Below are 14613 nucleotides of genomic sequence, written 5' to 3'. Positions count from 1 at the left end.
TACTGCTCAAATACTGTGAGTAAGGCACAGAAAAGAACAACAGAGCTCATGCGGGAGATGGCAAAGGTGTGACCTCCTGCCCCGAGGACGGGACGGAGGAGACTTCTAGCTCTTTGCTGGCAATTTCTGATATTGCTAAGGAAACAGTCTTTTTGGAAATTAGGTGGCCTGTTCTTTCACAAGTAGTGAGAGCGAATATGCGTTGTGCACCAGGCACCCGGGTTACCCGTTCCGGGCGAGGCCAGGCGAGGTGTGAGCTCCCCTGTGGCCGGCGGGCGGGAGGCCGACGTGCTGCTACTTGGCCACCTCCTCTGCTGCCTCCGATCTGCTGGCGTCACTGACATCGGCTCCCAGGGCATTTTGCTGAAGAATTGAAGAGCAGACCCTCCGTGGTTGACACGAGGTCTCCATCTGCCCATCGGCCGGGTTGGAGCGTTTAATCCGCACTCACTTTACACAGTTGGACAAAGGGCTTTCTAGCCAGAGGCATAAGTGTCTAAATCCCCAGTATCTCTAAGGGTTCTAGCAGTTACCTTTAGGAAATAGAAAGTTTTCGAGGACGCAGGGGCCTCAGGACCCCTTCCAGCTGTACTTCCTGTGTGTGTAAAATACAGTCCACAGGATCGGCCTGCAAGACGTCGAACTGGCATCGTAACAGCAGTGCCGGTGGCTGGTTTCTGCTGATCCTCACTCGCGGGCTCGTCCCCCTTGACCGGGGCACGCCCTTGTCAGCGGTGGACGAGAGCTACGTGGACTGTCTGTGGCCTAAAACATAAAAGCAAATCCACAGTGTAGCCCACAGTGACCAGACCGAGGACATGAGCCCCACTATTGTGACGTGCAGCAGCCGACCGGCCGGTCACCAGCGCTGCCACAAAAGAAGTCAAGTGGTGGCCCAACCCCCCACTTCCCCCCCACTCCCCTCCCCCGCCCCGTGCCCTGAGCTGTAAGAACGCGGTTCCGCAGGGAGGAAGGAGGCGGCGTGCCGTGAGCACCGGAGCCACCTTCACGTCACTCACGAAATACATCACCACAAACTCGACTTTCTAAATAAGACTCAGTTGTAACCAAAGCCTAATATTAATAGTGGCAATGATGAGAACAAGTTTGAATGTGCAAATGCTTTCTCCCTGTGTATCTTTTAATTCCCTTTGTGATTAAAAAGGGAAGGAAGGAAGGAAGAAAAAAGAAAGAAAAGACAAAAATCTCAGAACCCTTAACAGAAGCGGGAGGCGGCACTGCCCAGGGCCCCGGCCCCGCGCTCGGCCCCACAGCCTGGCTCCGGGGGCTGCGGCCGCGTTCCCAAAACCGCAGCCTCACGGGTTGCCCCGGAGTGTGAGCCACAGAGAGCTGGGCCTGTGGGACCACACAGGGACCCAGTCCGGGTAAATGATTACGCTCCTGGGAGGCTGCGCCACTGTCGGGGTGCTCAAATGTCTGTCCCCCACAGCCTTTCAGACGGAAGGGAAGCTCTACCTGATCCTGGACTTCCTGCGTGGAGGGGACCTGTTCACCAGGCTGTCCAAAGAGGTAACCGCCCCAGCCCCGGGAGGGTCTGTCTGCGATTCAGGGGGAGGGACTGGGGAGGGCGGAGGGGAGAGGGGTGTGTGGTGGGAGGGGTGTAGCATGTGTGATGTGTATGAGCGTGTGCATGTGTGTGTGTATGTGGTGTGTGCATGTGGTGCATTTGTGTGTGGTGTGTGTGATATGTGGTGTGTGTGATATGTGGTGTGCATGATGTGTATGAGTGTGTGCATGTGTGTGTGTATGTGGTGTGTGCATGTGTGGTGCATTTGTGTGTGGTGTGTGTGATATGTGGTGTGTTTGAGTGTAGTGTGTGATGTGTGGTGTGCATGATGTGTATGAGCATGTGCATGTGTGTATATGTGGTGTGTGGTGTGTGCATGTGTGGTGTGTGTGGTATGTGTGATGTGTGTGGGGTGTGGGGTGTGTTTGAGTGTAGTGCGTGTGATGCGTGGTGTGCGCTGGTTTTAAAGAAGTCACACAAGTCGCACGAGCAGGAGCCCTATGGTCCTGGGAGAGTCTCAGGGAAACTGCTCCCGCAAAGCCTCCTGTCACAGTCTGGATCCGTCAGTGACTCTGGTCACTCCCCGAGTGGAGCAGGTGGAAGTCGGGTCAGTTTACGGTCGCGGTAGGGAAACACTTTGTTTCCATGGACACAGCGCAGCCCGCACGTGTGGGAGGAGGTTCCCGCGTGTGCTTGTGTTCAGCAGCGTCTGGCCAGGTCTGGGCACACGGCCCGAGGTCTCCTGACTGTCGGCTTTTCACAACCCCAGAGTTTCTCCTTGACCTCCCAGTGCCTACATAGAACTTTCTGGAATGCTACTCAGTGGCCATGAACGCTCTGTGGCCCCTACTGCTTCATGCAGTGGACAAGCAGATCCTGCCCACAGCAGAGACAGTGCTGGAATTTTCCCTCTGCTGACTCTGCGGGATGTTCTCTTATGTAAAACGGGGAATGACACGGCGGCACCACACGGAGCAGGTGGCCAAGCAGTGCAAACGGCCCTCGTGTGCTCCCTGGGGCTGCCCTCGGCCTCCGGGCAGGGTTCTGTGGGATGCCGCCCACGACGTGGGTCAGCAGCCTGCTCCTGTCTTCTTACCAGGTGATGTTCACCGAGGAGGACGTCAAGTTCTACCTGGCTGAGCTAGCCTTGGCCCTAGACCACCTCCACGGGCTGGGGATCATCTACAGAGACCTGAAACCCGAGAAGTAAGTGAGGAGACAGAGGGTGTGAGCCCCATGCCCCCTGGGCCCTGTGTTCTTGTGGGCCCACGTCACCAGCATTGCCCAGAAGGATCTCAAGGGGAGGGAGCAGGTGCCACGTCCCTGCCCCATACAGGAAGTTCCCAGGCGGGTTCCCAGCTGGTCCTCAGGAGAAGCTCGGAGTGAGGTGGCCAGGTTCCTGTCTGTAAGCGCGGGAGGCCGGAGCCCAGGTCCTGACCCACGCTCCGCCCTCCCTGCCAGCCAGGACCGTCTCGAACACGGCCACCTTTGAGCTAGTTTGTGTCTCCCTCTCCCGACTCTGTTCTGCTGTCGTCCTGCAGACCTAGGAAGCCCTTTCAGTGACTTCAAGCCCCCAAAATGTGGTCAATGAACCGCTGCTTAACAATTTGGCTCATTTCTAGGTGACCAGCTTAGCTTTCCCAAGAATTTATCTAAAAGACAACAGCTTCAGCATTCTCAGGCTCAAATCTCACCAAGATTGGTGTATCTGTGGCAGTGATAATCTGCAATGTTATTATTTCTAGGATATTTAGCTAATCTATTCTAAATTAAAACATCAAAGTCTCTCCAAATTAATGGTGTTCCCATTTTAGGTGTTGTGGGTTTTTTACATCTTCTGTGTAGAGCTAGCCTAAGCCAGTTTGTTGGTTGTGGGCATCACTTATGGGAAACATCTAGGTTTGCCCAGAAACCAGGTCACGTCATATTCACGCGGGATGTAAAATGCGTTTGCCTGTGCATGTAACTCTACGCCCTGACTTAGCTGCTAGTCAGTGGAACGTCACTAGCTGTACCTGTAAACACGTTTGCAAATACATTGTGAGCATCTCTCATCCGAAAATCAGAAATCTGAAATGCTCCACAATTTAAAACTTTTTGAATCTCGATATGACACCATTAGTGGAAAATTCCACACATAAGTGCTTAAACACTAACTTTGCTTAATGCACAAAATTATTAAAAATATTGTGTAAAACCACCTTCAGGCTATGAGTATAAGGCGTATGTGAAACACACATGAATTTTGTGTTTAGGCTTGTGTCCCATTCCCAGGATATCTCATTTTTATATTTTTATGTATGTGGATGTTTCAAAATCTGGAATATCCAAAATCCAAAGCACTTCTGGTCCAAGCGTTTTGGCAACCTGTATTTGTACAAAGGCTTTACCCCGAGTGACCCCAGGAGCGCAGCATCTTACCAGCCACAGCTGTCTCCCGCAGAGGACAGGAGCGTGAGGCCCGATGTGAAGCTCAAACAGATGGGACTGACCTGCCCATGGTGCTCTGAGTTCTGGGCATCCGCTTTCACCTGCCCCTGATCCGGAGGTGATTACGCGAGCCTGGCCTATCACCTTGGGTCCTTGCAAAGGTCACCTCCGGAGCTGATCTCGTGTTAATTACCCTCTGACTCGTGTTAGCGTGTTCCTTGCTGTAAACATCTGCACTGACGGTGCCGCTGATCCCTCGGACGTGCTTATCGGTTCTCCTGTGTTCGAAGCTCACCCTGAGCATCCATTGGGCAGTGAGCGCTGGTCCCCCTCTCTGTAAAGGTCAAAGTGATCCTTACAGCTAAAAATAGTAATATTTAATTGCAGGGTTGAAGAAAAAGATTTGGTTGTCTAATTAGAATTACTAGGGAATTAATCTTGAAACGTGCTTAATTCTGGGCAAAGATAGAGTATAAGAAAGGCAAAGATTAAACACATTTGCCTCTTTAATTATAAATTGTTTTAATTATATGCTATAACGTATTTGTTCCCATTGCCATAAAATAGTAGGGTGTTTTTAGTCCAGGGCAGATTTTTAAAAATTGTAAAGTACACAGAACATAAAATTTACCATTTTAACCATGTTCAAGTGCAACCATCACCACCGTCCATCTCCAAAACCTCTTCATCTTGCAGAACTGAAGCTCTGTCCACATTGAACACTAACCCCTGCCCCTGCGCCTAGCCCCTCCCAGGCCACGCCCCATTCTCTGTGGAGGGCAGCTGGGACCAGCAAAGCCAGCTCTCATGGGGGACACAGGGAACGGGACGGACCTGGGGGCCGCAGGGCTGCCCGGCCAGGACTTACCACAGGATGAACCCACTGGGCCCCAAGAGCTCCTTGGTGCTGAGGCCCAGGCTGCCCTGGAGGCTGGGGTCCATCCCCAGAGCTGGGCAGGGCTCAGGGAGGGGATCTGAGGAGAGAAATGGGGTCTGTGCGCATTGAACACTTCCTGGGCACAGAACATTCCTTCCGAGAGGCTCTGGGTCTCCGCGGGCCGGGGCAATCCCGGAACTTCTCCGTCCTGCAAGTCTCTCAGAATAGTCTGAAGGGTTCCCAGACCCTCCCTGGGGACTCAGGAAGGTCAAAGCTGGCAGTCCCCTGGGCACAGGAGCATGTTGGTGTCCCTTGCCTCCCAGACACGTGGACCTGCACCCCCATGACCTGGGGAGGCCGTGGAATCGGGAGCAGCAACCCAAGGGCCCCCCACAGACAGCAGGTGGCCCCGGGCCAGGCTCTGCCCGGAGCTGCCCTCTGAGCTGGGCGTGCCAGTCCACGGCTGGGTCTCTTTCTAAAGCGTCTTTTCCTTCCCTGTCTTTCAGCATCCTCCTGGACGAAGAGGGACACATCAAGATCACAGGTTTGTAAAAGACGACGTCTCTCCCTGGACTTCCTCTGGGCCCTGGGGAATCTGGGACCACCCCCAGCCAAAGCCCGCTCCACACACCCACCTTTGCCAGACGCTCCTCCCAGTCAGCTGACCTTTCCGTAGCTATGGACAGGTTACGCTCAGTGTGCTGGGACACCCAGAACCGCTGGTGCTCTGTCCCCTCCCTCTGGCACTCCTTCACGCCACAGATGTTTGATTCAAACCTTGATGCCCAGGCTGACCGGGGGTCGGACATCCAGGATCTCACTTGTGGCGAGCACGTCCCACGCTGCCATCTCCCTCAGCCGTGGGCGTTTCATGGACGGTGGCGGTAGCTGCCTGACACCCCCTGTTTCCAGCTCAAACCCCGGCAGCCGCCAGGAAGTTCAATCAAACTGAAAACACCCCTCTGTTGATCCACAACACCCCATTGTGTCAGTGCCCTGTTGCTTCTGTAGCAAAATACTAGACACTTAGTGGCTTAAAGCAACACAAATTTATCATCTGGTAGCTCTGGAGGCCACAGATCCAAAGTAAGTGTCATGGAGCCAAAGCCAAACTGTCATCAGGGCTTCATCCCTTCTAGAGCCTCCGGGAGGGTCCCAGTCGTGGCTTTTGCAGCTTTTAGAAGCAGCCGCGTGCCTGGGCCCCAGTGGCGTGGCTGGAGCCAGCAGGCAGCATCTCCAGACCCCTCTGGCCACCCCCCTCCACATAGAGACCCTTGTGGTGAGGTCGGGCCCACCCGGAAATCCAGCAGAATCTCCCTTGTCAAGATCCCAGGCTTAATCACATCGAAAGTCCCTTGTGCTATGTGAGACAACCCTGTCGCAGGTCTGGGGGTGGGACCTGGACGTCTCTGGGCACCACTGCTCTCCCCGCTGGCCCGGCCTGCCCAGCTCCACCCTCGGCCCTGAGCTCTCGCTGGTCCGGCTGTGGGGCCGCTTCTCTGAGAAGCCCTTCCTGGCCCTGGGGCACCTGGTGAACACCTGTCCTTCCTCCAGAGCTAGCTCGCCGGCTCCCCCAGGCCCCCCGCCCGCCGCCCCTCCACGCCAGCGTTTCCAGGGCAGAGTCACCGCGCCCTGTCTCCCCCTTCTCGCCTGCCCTGGGGCCGTCAGTACACCTCCGCCTGGTCCGCGGCGGGTGCCAAGGACACGGTTCCTTGCTGTTGTTACGAGTCACTCCCGAGCTTGCAGACTCACAGGGCTCCCTCATACCCGTGGAGTTTGACTTCCCGGGCTTTGGGCGGCGCTTGGGCAGGTCGTGTTTGCTCCCGAGGGGCTCCGAGGCCCCCCCTGGACAGGGACGCCACTGGCCTGACGCCCACCATGCAGGAGCCCGCGTGGGACATCCCAAACACCAGAGACTGAGGAGCTGCCTGCGCTGTGTTTACGTTTAGATTTCGGGCTGAGTAAGGAGGCCATCGACCACGACAAGAGGGCTTATTCCTTCTGCGGGACCATCGAGTACATGGCGCCCGAGGTGGTGAACCGGCGGGGGCACACGCAGAGCGCAGACTGGTGGTCCTTCGGCGTGCTCATGGTAAGCCCCGTCCTCCTGGTGGCCCCAGCGCAGTGGTAGCTGTCCCCCAGGTGGCCCTGTGCCCGGGTCGGCTCAGAGGCCGGGATGAGAGGAGGAAGCGGAGCATGAAACCTGCAGACCAGCCCCTGAGCATGACGTGGGGTGGGAGGCGGGGAGTCCCGGCCTCTGTCCCTTCCGAAATCCCGCCATTGGGAAGTGCACGTAGATTAAGAGTCAAATCCTCTGTGTACTTAACGCTCTACAGGTTTAGCCTGAGGGTTTGATGGGATGTAGTGATTTTTCATATTAAAAATATTTTTTAAATTTCAAACACAAAATCCTTGCACTTAGTTGTGAAAATTAGCATGAACCAAAATACAGATGGAGTTGAACGTTTCTACATCTGCACCTAGGAACTTGGACGTCTTTATATCACGTTTGCACAGACGCTAGGCGGGGTGTCCTGTGGCGCAGTAGAGGCAGGGTGGGCCCGTTTCTCTGCCCAGCGACCCTCCCTCTCCCCCTCCCACCAGGCAGGGTGTGCGGCCCTCCGTGGTCCAGCCTCCTGAACTCTGGGGTCTGGGGAGCAGGGTCAGGGTGTTCCAGGGTGGCCGGGTCCCCCAACCCGCACCTTGCAGAGGAAGGACCTGGGGTGAGCACTCTGGTAGATAAGATACAGGCTGCTCGGCTGGCACCTGGCGCTGTTGCCCGCACCCAAGACCCAGTCCCGTCGGAGCCCGGCTGCCTCTTCCCACCACACCTCGACCTCATCCCTGCAGGGAGCCCCGGGGTAGAGTCCTGCAGCCTTGGTTCAGAGGCGTCTCCCGCGGAACCTCAGGCTGGTGCCCAGGCCTCACTGGGGCATTGTCCCTTTGGTCATTGTGCCACTCAGAGGTTCTGGTCCTTGGCGCAGGGGCTCAGAAACGCTGGCTGTGTCTGGTGGCAGCACAGACTGCTGGCCCCTGGGGCAGACATATGTTACACCAGCTCGGGAGACGGGTTTGCGCAGCCTGACCCTGAAGCCAGTTCCCAAGATGCCCCATCCCGTCAGCAGCCGCTCCTGCCCACGGAGGCAGCACTTCCCTCCACGCACGGCCTACGAGGGAGCCCGATCCTAATGAGAAGCTGCTTGGTAAGGTGGAGTCGCAACATAGAATCATCCAATTAAACAAGCAGATACATGCAACATACTCGCAAGGACGTCTGCACAGCAACGAGGAAACCGTGGACGGTAGCTAAGATGCAGTGATTTATTGCATTTATTGATTACTCAGACCTTTAATGGCAGCAGCTACATGCAGTTCAGCTCCACGCTGAAGACCACCAGCTCTGCCCCCCCAGCTATCTGGAGACCTTCCCCCTCCGTGTGCCTTCTGGGTGGAAGGTCCTTGTTTAGATGTGTTTGTGAGACAACTGGGTTAGCTTTGTTCCCTTAGTGACGTCTGCCAAGATAGCTCCACTCCCTTCCAGACCCCTTGGCTGCTGTGGCCCTGGGTGGCAGAGTGTTGGGGGGGGTGCTACGTCTCACTGAGCCCCCGCCCCACCCCCTGCAGATTTTGCTGGGGGGTCTGATGCTGCCCAAGCAGACGCTGGGCTGTGGGTCCCAGGGTGTGGTCTGGGCTTCAGGACAGAGCCCAGGTCCTGTGTCCCCACGCTGCTGAGAACCCCAATTCCCTGGAGAGCAGGGCTGGCCACCTGCAGCCCCGGCTCCTGCAGGGACACCAGACTCTGTCCTGTCTCCGGGCCCTGCCACCCCCCGGTGATCTCCAGCCCTTTAGGAAGGTGATAGGAGCCAGTGACGCTGCGTTGGGAATGCTCGACACACGGCTGCAGACAAGCCTTTGTGAACAAAGTCCCAAAGTGCAGCCGCTCAGCTCTCAGGGCAGCCGACACACGAGAGCAAGAGGCCGGGCTGGACGGGACGGGCACGTCCCAGCAGAGAAACCGCGCGAACGTCAAAACCAACTGGACTCAGTATGGTGAGGTTTCTGGGGAACAAAGGCCAGGTGTTTGATATTCTGCTGTTTCTTCTATTAAGACAATAGACCATAGAATCTATTCCATAATATAAAACATATCTTTAAAATTTTTCTGGCCCAAGTCATTGAAAATTAAAGAAATAAAAGGAGAAACTGAAAGGAAAAAGGAGACTCGCAAAGACATACAAAGGGAAAGATTGGAGATCCCACGATGGAGAGAGGGAGGCGGGAGGAAAAGGGGGTGCCTGTCCTCAGCTGGTCTCCCCCACCCAGGAGCGCGCAGGTTCCCTCTGCCACCTGCCCCTGTCACGGAGAGAGAAGTGTCACTTCTGGAAGCCTTTCCTGATTCTCCCGGGCAGAGTTGGTGGCTCTGTCTTTGGTGTCTACCTTGGCACTCTGGTGCTGTTCTGACAATGATCATTTTTTGTTGTAAGTGTCTGTCTCTACCAGCGTCTCCCGGCACATGGGGTCCCTGAAGCCACGTCACCCTCACCCCAGCCCCCCCAGCACGGAGAGCAGCGTGTGCCCAGCCAGGTCTGTGCGCCGAGGGACCAAGGTGGGCGTGAGACCCTGGCGTGAGCACAGAGAGGTGCCGACTCAGACCCAGCACCAGCACCCTCCCGGCCTCCACTGCCCTGGATCCCACCCTTCTGGTCCCCAGAGTGTGACCTTGAGAGGGTGGCCCTGCCGCGGCTCTGGCCAGCGTCATTGACACACCCCGCGTTGCCTGCCCACATCTGTCACCGGCCACAGGATGTTTCTCACTGAATCGCTCGCTTGTTTGCTGGAGCTGCCTGTTCCTTTCAGAGTCTCAGGATGGCTGGGAAGAGCTGGGACGTGGCCTGCGGGTTCCAGAGCTGCTGTGTCACCCTCAGCAAGAAGCAGGGGTGGCTGTCACCATGGGGACCACAGATTACATCTGCACAGGACTCCAGAGTGCACAGGGCATGCTCACGTCTGATCTGAACCAGAAGATACGCAAGTTAGGCGGGAAGGACTGTGTTTTCCTGTGTGCAGAAATGAAGCTCTGGTCCGAGCGCTGAAGGGGCAGGTTTGAGATCACGTAATGTTCTGGGAACACATTCTCGGTCCTGCCCCTCAGACTCTCCTGGCCCCCGGGGGAGCCCCGGCTCCCAGGCAGGCGTCCTGATGATTGCGACCTTGTGCTTTTTGCACCTCTTCGGGCAACGTCAGAAGTTATTTCTGAATTCTCATTTGCACTTAGGAGCTGGGGCTCGTGACGCTTTGAGGTGTCTTTCCTACGCCTTTGCGGGATCAGTGTGGAGCTCGTACGTTTGCGAGGTGCCCTTGCTGGCTTGGTTAACGAAGTTGCCCTGGAGACAGCACATGGAGGAAGGGTGTTCACGGTGTCCGTCCCCTCGCCATGGACACACGCTTGGATCCCTTCACGGAGGAGGAGAGTCCTAGGGTCTGGCAATCCGAAAGTGCCCTCCGCAGACCGCAAAGAAATAAAAACACCTATGCCAGCGGTGAGGAATCACCATCCTTAAATAAAATCGAATGTCTGAAGTTAGGATCCTGGAACTGGAAAAGAACTTGGAGACCTCTGGTCGGCTCTGCAGTGACGGTGAATTACCAGCAACCTACACGCCGCTGCAGTTGGTTTCAGAAGGGTGTTTGGGTTGAGTTTTGCAGACGTTTAAAGCATCTTCTCTCGTATCTCAACCCCTGGCACTGGGTGTTCTGGACGTTGCACCCGCTGTGAAGTGTCCCTGTCACCCAGCTCTGCTGACGTCAGACTCAGCCCCTCCCCCGTGGGCCGGCCCCTCCCTAGGAGGCTGTGAAGAGCAGCACTCGCCCCCCAAGGCTGCTCTGAGCCTTAGATCCGTTTACACAGTGCGTGGCACACAGCAGTGTCTGCAAAAGAAGCCAAACTCTGTAAAATAATTTTCAAGAGGTTTATTCTGAGCCAAATTTTAGGACCATGACCCGGAGCCACACTCTAGAAGCCTTGAGCAAGTGGACCCGCCGTGGCTGGGTTACTGTTTGGTTTTATACGTTTCAGGGAGACAGGGGTTACGGGTAAAGTCATAAATCAATACATGGGAGGCATACATTGGTTTGGCCCAAAAAGGTGGGACATCTCGAAGTGGGGGGCTTACAGGTTATAGGTGGGTTTAAAGATTCTTTGACTTGTAATGGGTTGAAGACAGGAACCTTTGTCTAAAGGCTTGGAATGTTTTAACATAGTTGCTGTCTGTCAGGGACAAGCCACCCGACGTGGATTTGTTGTGTAGATTGAGGACCTGCAGGTGTGTCTTGCACAGCCTTAGGCCTGTCAGTGGGTTCCAAAGGACGTCCCCAAGAAGGGGGGGCACTATGAGGCAAGGCTGAATGTCCGACCTCCCTCTTCGTGGCAGGCAGGTTAGTTTCAGGATATCCCCTTGGCCAAGAGGGGGTCCATTCAGTCAGCCAGTGAGGGGAGCCTTTCCACCACCATCATCATCAGCTGCCTCGTCAAGAAGCGGGAACACCCGTGTGCACACGGTGTTGGGTGCTGTCTGGGTCAGTCGATGGTTGGGGCTCCCCGTGTCCATGGTGGGGAGAGACCCACACGGAGGGAGGAGGAAGGGGAAGGGGAGGAAGCGCAGAGCACACGGACCCTGGTCCTTAGAGAGTCAAAAGCTAACGGACATCACTAAACAGACGCCGGCCACGTGCTGGTGGGCCAGTGGTAGGCAGAGGATACGCAGGCGTGGGGTGGGCGCCCGTGCACAGGACCAAGTGCTGAGCCTCCGTGACGGCCTCATTTCACACACCGGGGGCTTCTCCTTGGGAACGGGGTTGCATGATGCGACTACTAGTAGACCCAAGAAAGAAAGGAGTAAAGAGAGAGGGAAAGAAGGAAAGAACCAAATAGGAAAAGAGCTCCCTTTCCTAATACGATTCATTTTATGAGATATTTTAATTTGTATAATCAGCTTATAAACGTTCATCCTATTTTATCAGATGAATAGCTCATCTGCTAGTCAGAGCATTCGAGCCTTTCAACTTAATTATGTTTGTCTCTTTTTAAATTCTCATCTGGACTCTCTTCCTCTAGCTTTCTGTTGCTTGCAAGTTTATCCCTCACCTGCAGTGGCCTGCGCTGTGCACCCGCACTGACTCAGGGTGCGGGCGGGCAGAAACGCGCCGTGCACCCGCACTGACTCAGGGCGCGGGGTGGGCAGAAACGCGCCGTGCACCGCACTGACTCAGGGCGCGGGGCGGGCAGAAACGCGCCGTGCACCTGCACTGACTCAGGGCGAGGGGCGGGCAGAAACGCGCCGTGCACCCGCACTGACTCAGGGCGAGGGGCGGGCAGAAACGCGCCGTGCACCGCACTGACTCAGGGCGAGGGGCGGGCAGAAACGCGCCGTGCACCGCACTGACTCAGGGCGAGGGGCGGGCAGAAACGCGCCGTGCACCGCACTGACTCAGGGCGAGGGGCGGGCAGAAACGCGCCGTGCACCGCACTGACTCAGGGCGAGGGGCGGGCAGAAACGCGCCGTGCACCGCACTGACTCAGGGCGAGGGGCGGGCAGAAACGCGCCGTGCACCGCACTGACTCAGGGCGCTGTGCACCCGCACTGACTCAGGGCGAGGGGCAGGCAGAAACGCGCCGTGCACCCGCACTGACTCAGGGCGCTGTGCACCCGCACTGACTCAGGGCGAGGGGCAGGCAGAAACGCGCCGTGCACCCGCACTGACTCAGGGCGCGGGGCGGGCAGAAACGCGCCGTGCACCGGCACTGACTCAGGGCGCGGGGCGGGCAGAAATTTCAATGTGACAGAGCAGGCTTCAAACATCTGAACTGGCAGAAAATTTTAATTTCTTTTAAAACTTTGTTTTCAGAAAGCAGACCAGTAATATCCATAAAGACTTAAATATATTAATTTCATTAAGAGTACAAGTTCACTCCTGGTAGCCTATCACAGCGTAACTCCAAATATTAGGCAAACTTTTATGTATATTTCAGTGTTATTTGTAATAGCAGAAAAAGGGAAACGGCTCAAGTTACCATAATAGATACACTATGTGTTCTGGCATAGCTACATATAAAATGATATTACAAATATTTTACAATAAGTATTGAAAATTTTATGTTATTCTGTAAAAAAAAAACCAGTATGCAAAGCCTTATCTGTGTTTTTAAAACAAAACAAAACAGCTTGAACGAAGTACTAGAAGGAACTAACAGATGTTAGTTGTGGATATTTTGGGACCATGGGATTATGCATGATTATTCTGGTCTTTCTACTTCTATGTTTCCCAGGGTTTTCGTGACGCGCAGGGAAGTGCTGGGGGTGGAGCTGAATGGGGCACAGCCACACGCGTGGAAAACCAGCCCAGGACAATGAGTGACGCTGAGAGCACCTGTGCTGGGGCTGCTCTTTCATGACTTGACCTGACCTTAAAGACATGGGTGGGATTAAGCTTTAACACATTTCTGTTAGATTCAGGATCTTAGTTTTATGAAAAAGGTTTGTCGTTGCCGCTGCCCTGTTTCTTTCGAGAGAAGCAGTCGGGTGTGCACCTTGCTCTGATAAGGCCATGGGATTCCGGCCCCTGCTTCCAGAGTCCACGTGGTCAGCGCTGTCTGTGCCCGGGGGAGTCGGTGCAGGAATGAAATCCCTGCGCAGGAAAGGCCACCTGCCTCGGTCCTCCACCGCCAGCTCCGTCCCAGCAAACATCCACTGACGATGCCATAGCAGTGTGTGGCGTGCGGCAGCCGTGTCTGCGAGATTGCCGCTGCCACGCTGTCTGTAGCAGGTGTCGGGCAGGGGCTGCTGTCGTGGTCCCTCTCACGCTGGGAGCCCTGCCCTGCCCCGGCCAGGCACATGAGTGTCCAGTATGAGCACACCGTCCTCTTCCTCTTCCTCCTCCTCCTCCTGACCCGTCCCCTCCACAGCAGCCGCCAGGGCAGGACGGGGTCCCAAACCACACGTAAGGTGCATTCGCCCAAACTGTCCCCCGCCCCGGCACCCCACTCTCTTTTCTGCATTGTCCTTAGCACCTTCTCACCCGCCTCCTAGTGTAACTACTGGCCACGTCCATCGCTCGCTGGTCCCACCCACGGAAACCTAAGCCCCGCGAGGCGGTTTTATCACTGACGTGCCCCGAGCACGCAGGCCAGCCCTGCGCTTACCCGCTGGAGGTTTTGAATGAAGGACGGACTGGGGTTGTGTGCGGCCCCTCCGGGGGGCTCTGCTGTTAAGTCAGGGCCGTCTGAACAAATGATCCCCCTGCTCTTGTCGCTCTGCAGTTCGAGATGCTCACGGGGTCCCTGCCGTTCCAGGGGAAGGACCGGAAGGAGACCATGGCCCTCATCCTCAAGTGAGTTGGGGTGACCCCAGATACCAGGAGCTTCGGGCCGAGGCTGGGCTGGGCAGTGGGCAGCGGCAGTGGGGGCGTTTCCGTGACAGCGGGTGGAGTGAGCGGTGCAGTCCGTCCCCCACCTCCACCACAGATAAACTTTCCACCAGTAAAAGTCATCCAGGATGTCCGGTGGCTGGGTTTTCAGACGTCATGGTGGGCGGCCTTCCGTAAGCACCAGGACTCAGGCACCCTCCGCAGGGAGAACAACGCAGGAGCAGGGTCCCCTCCTTCTCTGCCCGTCTGCCCCATCCCTGCAGTGTCTGAGCCTTCTGGCTGATGTTGGCAGGAAATAGCATCATTTTGCCCAAGTGACTGAGCACAAACCATGTTTCTGCTTAATCCTCGTGAA

General features: G+C 55.9%; 1 protein-coding gene across 4 annotated transcripts in view; it reads left to right on the top strand.

The window, feature by feature from the left end:
* RPS6KA2 (ribosomal protein S6 kinase A2) overlaps nt 1-14613 on the top strand; it is a 291657-nt gene that overhangs the window by 233881 nt on the left and 43163 nt on the right. For all 4 annotated transcript variants that reach the window (XM_069487777.1, XM_069487778.1, XM_069487780.1 and 1 more), the window contains 5 exons: nt 1451-1530; nt 2628-2734; nt 5342-5379; nt 6785-6927; nt 14152-14222. In XM_069487777.1, the coding sequence (XP_069343878.1) occupies nt 1451-1530; nt 2628-2734; nt 5342-5379; nt 6785-6927; nt 14152-14222 (439 nt within the window). The remainder of the gene's footprint in view (nt 1-1450; nt 1531-2627; nt 2735-5341; nt 5380-6784; nt 6928-14151; nt 14223-14613) is intronic.

This window comes from Eulemur rufifrons, chromosome 15, assembly GCF_041146395.1.
Source record: "Eulemur rufifrons isolate Redbay chromosome 15, OSU_ERuf_1, whole genome shotgun sequence".
In the NCBI taxonomy this organism is placed as follows: domain Eukaryota; kingdom Metazoa; phylum Chordata; class Mammalia; order Primates; family Lemuridae; genus Eulemur; species Eulemur rufifrons.
Note: the sequence above shows the minus strand (reverse complement) of the source record. Positions and strands in the feature narration are given on the sequence as shown.